Here is a 12,569-nt window from a genome sequence, read left to right as displayed (position 1 = left end):
CCACTGAGCCACCTTCCCAGCCCTTAGGATTCACTTTGCATTCTCTGTCAGCCTTTACACAGTATTGGACTCCATGGCCAGAAAAGTATGGCTTTCCACGGGACCACAAGTCTATGCAGGAGGAGTTCTCACGTCTTCACAGAAAGATATCATAAAGCACTAGAGAAGAAAATAGGAACCCTGCGATCGTGGTGATTTTTGTAAGTAGCCCACCTCCCCACCTGGACAGAGACAACCTAGGGTCAGCACCTCCACACCTGGACAGAGACAACCTAGCACCTACCCAGCAAGGTCAGCACGCAGGCCAGGATGGCGATGAGGGCGCCCGTGCTGAGCCCGGCCGGCAGGACGTAGGCCTCAGCGTTGCAGGTCTGGGCCACTCCGTCGGCATCGCAGTCACACACGCGGATGGTGAGCGTGTTGGTGCTGCTGAGCGAGGGCGAGCCGCTGTCCACGATGAAGACGGGCAGGTAGTACACGGATTGCTCCTGTCTGCGGAAGCCGTTCCTCCGGGTGAGTATCGAGGCTGTGTTGTCTAGGACAAAACAGAATGCAGGTCTGACACCAGGCCTGATGACATCCGTCTTTCCACACTTTCAGCCCCTCTGTCGCCTCTGACTCGTGAATTAGGGAGAGCTCATCACCTGCTCTGTCCAGGATCTTCTGGACGGCATGCTATTCTGGGGATGTCATACAGAGTTGGATATGTATGTTCTACTGCACACAGCCCGAGAAACAACTCTAAATGGAGCGTGAAAACTTTTGCATGCCATTTGGCTTATTAATGCAACTTTATAAAAAAAATTACCTATGGTGTACCGTTTTACTCACCTTACACTTCAAACCATAACTGAAATTGAATATGCACTCATGCTTTGCTTAGAGAGTATATTCTAGGAAATTTGTCAGTCAATTTCATTGTTATGACCAAAATTAAAACCTAAGTAATCTCCTCAGGTAACACACATCTGTGAGTTCAACATCACTTCAGTGATAGAATTGTTAACATGCAGAAAGTTATTGTACATGGGTGTGTAGGACAGGAATTATTGTAAAATTTTTAGAAATTGTATATCTATATTTATTCTTTCCCTATCAGCAAGTTTTTAAACATTTTGTCAATAATAAAGCAGGCAATTATATTCAATAATTAACTATTTGATTTCATAAAGCACAGCTACATTAGTTACAAAGATATACAAAGTGAATCCTGTAACTGTGATTTCCAGGTCAGAAATATATTGTTTTTATAAATGTGAAGTCTTATTAGCTCATTGTCATAGTTAAATAATTAGGAAATGTATGGTATTCTTAGATTAATGAGGACATAAAGCAAAAAGGGCATCTCAGGATCCATAATGCCACTCAGCATGCTTTAGTTATGTATTCCTCTTGCCAGTCAAAATGATACTTATCCAAGTTAGCTTGAACTAATTTATGGTACTGTAGAAAGACAGGAGGCAAACCTCATTTCTGTCTCAAACAAGACAACACAGCAAGCTAAGGGTAGACTGCTAAAAAAGAACCAATTATAGTAATGGATGAGACAGGAATAAAAAAATTAATTTCCAGATTTCTTCTGATGGATTTGTATGTGAAAGAATCTTATTGTTTTGAAATATACTGAACTTGAAAAGATACTCACTGAAAAATTCAACATGGAACTGTTGGTGGTCACAATCTAAGTATACACTTTTACTGATAATAAAATACACAGGGTGATGGCTTCCCTTCCACTGGTTTAGATGCTGTAAGTATTTATGATCTGGTACAAAAAGATCTAGAAATTGCTTATTTTTAATGTTGCCTGACATATAACGAGACATCAAAAAAGTGTGCACAGGCACGTGTGCGTGCTCACGTATATGCACACTCAGTGAAGGGAAGAGCATGATCAAGTGTTACAAGTATGTGAGAAAAGCGCAGTTATTTCATCTCTTCAGGAAGTTGGTAATGAAATTCACAACACTCTGCCTTTGCTCCCCAAGACAGAAGAAAACCTTACTCCCTTTAGGGTAGAGGCTGAGGCCCTGGGCCAGACTCCTCTGAGGCAAGGTCACTATGGATGTCCTGTAAATCCAGGCATTTTACACACACATACAGCAATCAGCCACCATAGTGGCACTGGATTAGGACTGTTGAGGGATATATCACAATCCTCTCTTGAAGGTCATGTGTTCCTGATCTGTGTGTTTGTATGAGATATGTCCAAGAATCAAGAATGACGTTTTCCATGTACGATTAAGTTAGAGTCTGAGATTCCTCACATAGAGTATGCTCTCTCTTTTCCATAACTAAAGAGACAACAGTGTGGTCTTGCGAAAGGAGAAGGCAGTCAGGGAGAAATTGCTTCTTCCATATGGAATTTTTATGCAAATTTGGCATTTTTTGCACTATTGAGAGGTCCTAAAGAATGACTTCAGGCCAATAATTTCATAACCTCTATCTTCTGACAGAATGTGGCTAACAAAAGTATTCATTTGTCCCTAGAATTTGAATCTCAAGATGGCCTGGTAAACAAATTGAACAGATTCTTTTAATGAATATGTTATTTTAAAGTCCTTGTAATTATCAGTATATATTAATGAGCAAAACTGAAATTGATTTATCAACCTTTGTAAAAATATTTCTATAAAACAGGTTAGGATATTGATAAGAGTGGTTAACTCTGAAGCAAGTAAGTATGATTTTTTTAATTATTTCTATTTCAGCCACATTAATGTTTTACTATTATTATTGTTCACATGGGTCATTGTTATTTTCATGAAAAAAGAAATAATTGATGCTACTTTTGTACATTTACATCATGGTTGATTTAATCTGAAATGTGTGATGCTCCATTCTTTTTCTCATGTTTCAAGTTCTGCTTATATCTCACAGCTCTTACTCAACATATTAGATCACTGGAAAAGAACATGGTGAACCAATAAGGAGGCGCAAATAAAAGAGGGAAATAGATCTAAGTTCTCCATTTGGCTTTGAGCCTTTGATGGTTTAAATAGTAGCTTCTCCTTCATGACAGAAAAATCTATAAATAAAATTTCTTTAAGGGGCTCATTGCCCTTTCATGAATGTCCTTACTGTTTCTTAAAAAAAAATCCATAATCATTATTCCCAAGGGAGATACAGTCCTTGCTTACAGAGTCTTCTGCATTTGTTGTACACTTGTGACACAATACCGTACCTTTGTTATCTTTCAGTGAGAAGTTGTGGTTATTTGTTGCATCTGTTGTTAGGCTGAAGTAGAACTGGTGCCCATTGGATGGCTCATCCTTATCTACGGCACTGATTTTCTGGATTACCTGGGAATAGGAAGCGGAAAACAGGAAGGCACATTGGTGCACTCTGCTAAAATCTCTGAGGCAGGAGAGAATGGTTTTACAGCTCATCATAAAGGTCATCTTCTTGAGTGAGATAGAGGAAATGAATCAGGTGTACCGACGTGAACCCAATCTACAAAAGGGCTGAGATAAACAAACGATGGCCTTTTCCACATACGGGTGTGAACTTACTTTTGTGAACCGCAAAAACAAGCTGCACCAATTGATTAGACATCCCACTAAACATCACAGACACTATGCAATATAGATGAACAAGCCAAGCAGATGCGCAGTGCTCAATTCTTAGAACTTCAAGGTACCTAACCTCTTTTACAGAATGTGAGAAACAACCACATTTACTATGCTATATTTCTCCTTAAAGAAATCCATGCCCCGAGCCAGTTAATAGGGCTTAAATGATATCTGTCTTCTCTTCCTCAGGAATTTTCATCATTCAATTAAAGCAGAAATGGAAAGTTCCTTTAATATTAGTTTGTGCAACACATCAAAGTATTAGCTTTGCTGAAACAAGTTGATTGTAGGCTCACTTAAAGCCGGGAGATTTCAAAGGTATTGCTGCTGGATAATTTAAAGAAAATCCAAACCAAAGAGAGCAATGTGGCAAGGGCTCCTACCTGCCCGGCCTGGGTGTTCTCACAGACAGTGGCCTCATAGTCCATGGCAAATTCCGGCGCATTGTCATTAATGTCGAGAATGGTAATGGCCACGTAGCCTCTTCCTACCTGAGATGGATTCTCTGTGAAATTAAACAATCGCATTCGAGTTTTCCATTAGAAAAGCTGTTACACGGCTGCTCTTTTGCTCAGAAAATTTATATGAACAAGACAAGCATAGCAACTTATATTGAAAGTCAGGCAAATAGGTCCCGTGTCACAAGACTTCAAATCAGAAGTCATGACGGAGTGTTATTTAAACAGACCGATAGTCAGCTCTAAGTACATAATTTGTGTACGTAATATATAAGTTACACATATACACATGGGGTGTTTGTGCATGTGAATGTAGTCTATGTATATGTATATCTATATGTACACATAAATATATTTAGTTTATGTATATGTGGCATGTAGATGTGTATATGCTTAGTCACTGATAAGAAAATTCTTGAATAAAGAATGAACAGTACACTATGCAAGATCAACATTATTCAGCTAATATCTCATATCTATATGAACATAACTATGTATTATATACACAAGTATTATATAGGTAATGCATTATCTAATACATAGTGCACATACTGCAAAAAGTTAATTCTTCTTTTCAATGGTTTTCTCACCAGGGACTAAAAGTCGTTCAACATCATAATATTCTAACCTAGATAACTTGGTAGAGGTTAATTTACTAATTCTTTTTTTTTATTGTGAAAATATCATACAGAGAGGTTACAATTACATGGGCAAGATAATGAGTACATTTCTTATCAAGCATTGTTGCCTCCTCCTTTGTTTTCCCTTCCCATCCCTTCTTATAAAATATTTTGCCCACTCCTTTATCAGCATCAACTCAATATAAGAATTTTTAGGCTTTCTTTATGTATTTTATTTCTTTTTTTTCTTTTTTTACTAAGTTTTTTATTGTGAAAATAATGTACAGAGGGGTTACAATCACATGAGCAAGGTAATGAGTACATTTCTTATCAAACATTGGTGTCTCATCCTTTGTTTTTCCCCTACCATCCTTTCCCTCCTATCTCCACAACTACACTCTCCTCCCTACCCCCGCCGCATCCCCCCAGCCTAAATTGTAAAGTTTGTTTTTCGACATAGTGTCTTGTACATCTCATTTTTGCAATGGGTCCACCTGTATCCCTATTTAAGAAATTTGACTGGAACAAAAGGAATCTTCAGAAGATACTTAAGAACCATTATTTTAGTCTTCTCTTTTCAGTAACATTGCCAACATTAGCAAGTAAATCTCGTGAATATAACTACTTTATAGCTCTGTGGTTTGGGACTCTTTTTGGATCAGTTCAGTCATGTAACTAATGCAAGCCACACTGACTTCAAATCTCACAGTACTCTGTCTGCACTCTCACTCCCCTCTGCCCTTGTGCAAATCTGACCATCGTGACTTACGGCTTTCCATCGCAAGGACTGTGATGTTATGAACAGCATTTGTCTCCCGGTCCAAAGACTTGGCAGTTGTAATCACTCCACTGTTGGCATCGATATTGAAATATCTCTCCAAGTCTGTGTTTCTGTCAATTGAATACCTAATTGAAAATTAAAAGTTTAGCTTTCATGTTTGATTATGTTTTGTTAAAATTATTTTGTTAATTGCATAGCTAATCACCAAATCCTGCTGACTATGAGATTTGTTAGATTAGGAATAGAAATGCAAGCCTTGTTTAATTTTTCTGCATAGCTGTTGATTCACATTCAAAGTAATATCTTTGCTTTACTGGCAGATGTTTGAAAATGAATTCTAATGCATCATTATGTTCACTGTGGATTTGAATATGCTATTATATTTAAAATGGCATTGTAAATATATCAATTAATAGTATTATAATTAATATAAAATGGCAATCATTACTGTTTTGTTACTCCTAAAAGCATTTACAGTGGATATTAGTCCTGTTCATGTTTGTGGGTCATTGTAAAATCAAACATTCAGAAAGCCTGTTATTTTCATATATTTATACTAATATATATGTGTATAATTTACTGTGTTGTATACTTATGCTATTATATATTTTTATGATATTACCATATTTTGTTTTGATAATATCAATCTGGTTTTTAATACCTTTCTATTTTGAGTCTTTCCTTGAAGGTACTTGGCCAGAATTCCAAGACCTGTTACAATAGAGAGCTCTTAAAGTTTGCATGGCTAGCCAAAAGCCAGTGGCTCATGCCTGTAATCCTTGCTACTCAGGAGCCTGAGATCTGAGGATCGCGGTTCAAAGCCAGGAAAAGCAGAAAAACACATGTCTTTGTATCTCCAATAAATCACCAGAAAACCGGAAGTGGCACTGTGGCTCAAGTGGTAGAATGCTAGCCTTGAGCTGAAGCGCTGAAGGACAGTGCCCAGGCCTAGAGTTCAAGCCTCATGACCAATCCCTCTCCCCCCCAAAAAAAGATTGTATGGCTAGTTTGGCATGTAAATCTTTCCTTCAAAAGGAAAATACCTAAAATACCTGGGGTACAAATGTTACTAAAAAATTATTCCACATGATTTCTTTTTTTCCACTCTTAAAAGTTTCTATTTTTTACTTTCCTTTCATTATCTTCCAGGTTGGGTGGGTCAGAGAAAGGCTTTATTTTAGGAAAAATAATTAAAAACAAACAAAAGAGATAACTGAAGAAAAATCAAAAACTCTACAGCTATCCAGTTAGACCTGATGATGAGAAACTCACTCAACTACCTCATGAACATAGAAGATACTGGGCTCAGTCTCCAGGCCACATTGACTCTGAGAGCTTTTGTGTCAATTCAGACATTTCACGTTTGGTTATATTTTGTTAATATTATTTTGTTATGAATATGCACTCAGCTTTCTACTTTTCAAACATGCATAACACAAGCTTTGGAAAACAAGCTGGCTTTCCTCTTTTCCTCTCCTTCCAGGAATTCTCATTCCTGACTCTACGATCTACTGATCCATCAAACATCTTCCTGTGTCAGTGTGCCTGCTTTCATATTTTTACTTATTCTTGACAATTTGTATATTGTGGCCCTCATAACTGTATCTCCTTGTCTATATGGCTAGTGCAACATAGAATCTTTGGCTTAAATCAATTATCTGACATGCAATACACCTTAGGTGTTTTGGGTTGGTAATTTGTGAGTGTACCTGTAGTGTGAGGTTTAGGTCTTGATGCTCAAGAGGTTGCATGTAAATGGTGACTGGGGCTATAGGATTTGATGACTTGAATGAAAGCAGGGCATCCATTTCCAAAGTATCTTCTTCTCACAGATGACATGGGAAGGACCAGGGTAACAAACTGGTACTAGAAAGTATGGTTCCTTCCATGACACTGACTGTGTTAAATAATGACAGTTGCTGCTAGAACAAGCAATCTAAGCATAGTACAAGTGCGTAGAGATTGTAAACCTCATGACAGAGCCTTGTAAGTAACACATCATTGTTTCTTTCATGGTTCTTCACTCACAGAGGTCACAGTGAACTTGTAAGTTGAGGAGAATACACTATTTATTAGATTATATTACACAGTCAGTGATATGCTGGACAGTAGCTTTAACACTTTCTCAAAAATTAAATGATGAATGTAAGGCTATTAATGATGTAATGAGGCTATTCATCCTGGAATTTCTGAAATAATTTTTAGCATAAAGAGAATGCCAAAGTATAGGCCAACTGAAGAATCTCTTTCTGATATGCATTCTTGCTAGGATGGCTCTAGTAATGAATTTACACTTCCTTGAAAATAATTCTAATGGAAAAGATAACTCCCAATTTTAAATCATATTACTGATATTAAATATCAGATTTTACTTGCTGTCAAAAGATCCTTCAAATTTCAACATACGTGTTGGTCATATAATCATCACTGAAATCAAAACGTGGAACTGGTTGTTCACTGCGACACTCTTTGTATTACAAACTCTCTCAAAAGCAAGCATGGCAAATACTGCTCTGTTCTCCACCATTACAGTTCAAACTTGTTGAGACTGTCTTCTAAAAAAAAAGTCTTATAGAATGTAAGCTAAGATAACTTTGCTTTCTTGTTGTAAGACAGACTCGTACAACTTCTAGTCCACCCTTGTATTTAAATTTTTGAATTTAAGTATCTATCAATTTTTAATACTCGGTGGTATTTGGTGTTAGAGGAGTGTGTCTTCCCAGAATAAGATTCTTTTTGTATCTGTAACTATATGCATACTTTGACTATAAGTATATACATATTTCTGCATATACATAATCATGCATGTAAGCATATATTCATAAATATATACTTTTTCTACATATTTACCCAACAAAAATCGGTATTCATATTCAATAAGATAGTACTAATTCAAAGCCTATGTTCTTTTTTAGAAGTTGAGCCAATATGACAACATTCAGGTGTTCATTTTCTCAAATGGCTAAGTTAATTACTAATATAATAAGAATATATTCCTAGAAGAATACACATGTAGATTCTTCAATGCAAAGTTATTGAATTTGACATGTTTCTTTAAAAATGTGCTCATATAATTCCCTAAAGAGCTAAAGCCATAAATAATTTGATTCTATTATCAGTAGCCTCAAAGATTGCAGTATAGAATAAAAGACATTTTACTTGAGAATTCATTTAATATGATAAATGTTTTCAGTCACTCTTCACTGTAGAGAAAGATTACTTTTCATTTGGTATCTAGAAATAACTAGGCCTCTCTGTTTTGAAATTTCTATCATTCAAATATTTATAATTTCTATATCATAAGTACATCAGCCCAGACTTAATAATGTCATGTATCTCTACAGGGCTATAATCCTCTTTTATCTTTCACTGTAGAATATGATCATATGTATCTATCCTTGCATTCACATATATATATATATGTGTATATATATATATATCCTTTCATATATATATAGGGTAATTTATGTTTTATCATGGGTGCATATCTCATGTATTTATTTCATTCCTTCACACATTAAATGCTTTCTTCTCAGTGTCAGAAAAAGACATTTTTTTTAGGAATTGTTACATAGATAAATAATGTTTAAATAGTCACCTAAATGATAAAGTTTTAGGATGAACCCATTTAATTTGTGTGGTAGAATAGAGTGGGGAATGTTAAGGGAGCTGGGGAAAAGAATGAGCTTGAGAAATTCCCCTAGGATTTGCTTCAAAGCTCCCTCATAGCAGGACTTGCTGACCAACGGTATTCAAAGGATCTGCCATTGTGTTTATCAGACCCTGTGGACATGGAAAAAAATCGGAGATGCTGTATGAAGTTAGCTAACCTATCACAATGACAAAACATCATTAGATAGAAAATATAAATAAAATAGAAACTTTTTTGAGAATGAAATGTATACGAATGTCCATTGTAGAGTAGTAGAGAGGCAGAGTGAACCAAAAGAGAAGAAAACATGTCCCCCAAGTTTGGAGGACTACACTTCTTGTTGCTCTGAATCTCCTTTCCTGGAGCCTGAGAGCTGCTGATGGCTGGTAATTGGAAGCTGAACTGGTAGTGAGAAGATAAAGGCTTTCTTAAGTGCTTTCTTAGTCATGAGTGATCCTTTCCTTCCATGCAATATCTGATGCTGTTCAAGGTGGTGTGTGGACCCACAAGGAAGCTACTTACTCCTGCAACTTGAGTCTGGCCTGTGTCAGTGAATGTTACAGAGAGCAGTTAAAGGACCACTTCTGTTTCTTTGCAATGCAGTTGAGCCGTCCACTGGTTCTGCAGACAGCCCTATAGAGAAAGGTTCCTCATCAAACCTGTTGCTAAGAGTGTGCATCTACTCCACCAGCCTGCATCGTCCTCTGTTCATGCTTCATCCACTCGAGAGCAGACTCGCCAGCCTTCCCCAAAATAGTCTTTCCTTTTAAGTCTTCTCACTTTCACAGTGTACTAAATGTGTAAAACATGGTTTAGATTTCTTCCCCTCATTCTCAACAAATGCATAAGGTCATGTGGAACAGAGACTCTTATTTGTGTGCCTAATGTGTTATTGGACTAAATGCTCTTTACAAAAAGGATGTTACGTGTCCAACTGAAAAGGTACATTACCTAACTTCTCTTGTGGATATGGTATCTTTATGGCTACGATTTAGATGATAAGATGTAAATTTGTTTGGTAGAACCTCACTGAAAAACAAGAGTGGAGATAATATTGGCTTTCTCCTCCTTCTTGTCTCTTTCACCAGAGACAAAAATACAGTAACAAGAGATTCAGAAGCAATCCTGAAAGTATGGGCTAAATATGCTTGGTTAATAAAGCAAAGTCCCTCATTGGCATTTAGCTGCTGAATTATTCAACACTTGAGATTATACCTACAGACTTCCTAATATGTCATCGGGTTATGTTTTGTTGCTACTATAACACAATTTCTCACCAATGGAAGCAAGCATCATTATTGTTCTATTTCAGTACTGGATTTTGAATCTCACCACTGTTAATGAGTGAAAGTATGTTTCAAAATGTGTATGTCTGATCCATCTTTCCAGTGTTCCTCATAAATATCAGTGAGCTTTTGACCTCTGACACCTAAAATTTTGTGATTTACTGTCTCTTCCCTCCCCCATACCCTATGATCTGTAGGCTTCTCATCAGTCCAGACTGATGTACTCATAGATGACTGGAAATAGCAAGTGAATTCTAGTATCTGTGCCTTTCTCATGTTGGCACTCCTACATTTCTTCCTTCTCAAGTACTTACAAACTGTATTTCCTTAAAGACAAGCCACCACTATTGACATGACAAACTGCTCAGATTACATCAGGTGTCATGCATTTATCAGAATATTTGCATTTTGTGTTTCTTCATCTAAAAAATGAGCATGATTCACAAGGATGTCTCATTCCCATATTTAATGTTGTACTTTTAATCCATAATCTCTTCTACAGATAGAGCAGGAGGGGTGTTGAGTAAGTTATGTCTCTGTGTTTCTTAAGTGTTTCTCACATCTGTTACAAAATTAATTATGAGTAAATGATTTTTTCCACTGATGTGAATGATAATCCATTGAGAGTAATTAGAATGTTTTCCTTTGAAGTCACCAGTGATCATTTGTTCACAATATGAACATGTAGGTGGGTCTAGTTGAGCACAAATATATGACAAGTACTTCAAATGTGGCAAGGGATAATGGAATAAGAAAGCGTGGCCAAATCTTAACAATAGAAACAATGAATCCATTTGAACACTTGTGGTGTGGGTGTGGATGTACACGTGTGCAAGCACATTCATTTATGCACAATAGTTTACTATACAGGTAGAATTCTTTACCAGCATATTTGTCAACCCTGGGAGCACAGGCACATTTATTTGTAATGTAGAAACAAAAATACTTTCTTGGTATTATTTAGTGAAAAGAAAATTACTTCCAAAAACTGCAGAATTCCCTGCACCATGACAGAAGATACCCTGTTTGCCACTCTGTCTCTCTGCCTTATTCTGATAAAAGCAAACCAGATCTTTTTGGGAATTCAAACCTTCTCAGGCTCACGCAGTGTTGGCACTAGAGTAGGTATTCAGTGCATACTGGGTTAGAAATGACCCATACTTCACAATAAACCAAACCCTCTTCAAAAACTCTGAATCCTGACCTCAAGTCTATAAAAAGGGGTTAGGTATGATTTATCCTAAGCAGCTCCATCCTGAAAGAGACTCTGCTTTTGCTATTCTTACTTACAAGTGGACTTTACTTCTCTCTCTTCTGAAGACATATGATTCAACTTTTCTTTTTCTTTCTTTCTTTTTTGTCTGAGTTTGATGCAATTATTTAAGAAAATTCCAACTTTCTATTAATTATCTTAGCTAATTTCTGTTGATTATAATTAAAGGTTGTTAATAAGACAATAGAAGTTAGGTAAGTAGCTACTTCTAATCTTCCAATCCCATGAATAATTCTCCCTCACATGAAAAAGATTATAGAATATTGTGTTGCTTTATTAATCTAATGTTTCAATAGTTTTAGAGAAAATGGGGGGTGAATTAGGAAACATGAAATCTTGAATAAAGTTCATCTGATTTGAGGTGTTTGAGAAAGCTAACTCAGATCTTTGATGGGAGCAGCACTCTAATTCTAAAACAATATGATTCACAAAAGAAATTAAATTACACATTTCTTATTTTACAGGCTTTGAAAATGATCTAAACATAATAAATATTCTAGTCTAACAATGCACATGTCTTTGTTTTCACTTTCCTTTTACATTTTTTAGTGGTAATTATGCTAAAATGAGCAACATTTTAAAAGAAAGAATAACTCAAATTCTCTGCACAGAACTGATTTCTGCTACTTTGTAGATAACCCAGCTTTGTTGGTAATACCATTTTCTGTGTTCCTAGTTCACTATGTGTTTTTATAAAAGCTAGATATTTCTAAGTGATTTAGAATAGTGTACGAAATGAGTGAATGTATGCAAGGCATTGAGAAACACATGCTGAATTATTCAGATCTCCCAAATATGTTCATACTAGGCCCACTGGATAATGTCACTTCTGAGCCCGTTTTATGACTTTTCATCTGAGAACATACAATAAACGCAATGCTAACAGGCTCTCAGGTTGGTAAACTGTGTCTACCTATCTTTGAACAT

The 12,569-nt window shown here is 36.4% G+C and overlaps 1 protein-coding gene across 1 annotated transcript in view; it reads right to left on the bottom strand.

Annotated features, from left to right (window-relative positions):
- Nucleotides 1-12,569, bottom strand: part of Cdh7 (cadherin 7) — a 104,692-nt gene that overhangs the window by 12,007 nt on the left and 80,116 nt on the right. The window contains exons 8-11 of the mRNA XM_042693490.1: nucleotides 5,420-5,556; nucleotides 3,956-4,077; nucleotides 3,185-3,302; nucleotides 284-535 (exon numbers count right to left, since the gene is read on the bottom strand). Coding sequence (XP_042549424.1) covers nucleotides 284-535; nucleotides 3,185-3,302; nucleotides 3,956-4,077; nucleotides 5,420-5,556 — 629 coding nt within the window. The remainder of the gene's footprint in view (nucleotides 1-283; nucleotides 536-3,184; nucleotides 3,303-3,955; nucleotides 4,078-5,419; nucleotides 5,557-12,569) is intronic.

Source organism: Dipodomys spectabilis, unplaced genomic scaffold (genome assembly GCF_019054845.1).
Source record: "Dipodomys spectabilis isolate Male_0828 unplaced genomic scaffold, ASM1905484v1 ptg000169l, whole genome shotgun sequence".
Lineage (NCBI taxonomy): Eukaryota > Metazoa > Chordata > Mammalia > Rodentia > Heteromyidae > Dipodomys > Dipodomys spectabilis.
This window is presented reverse-complemented; position numbering and strand designations above follow the sequence as displayed.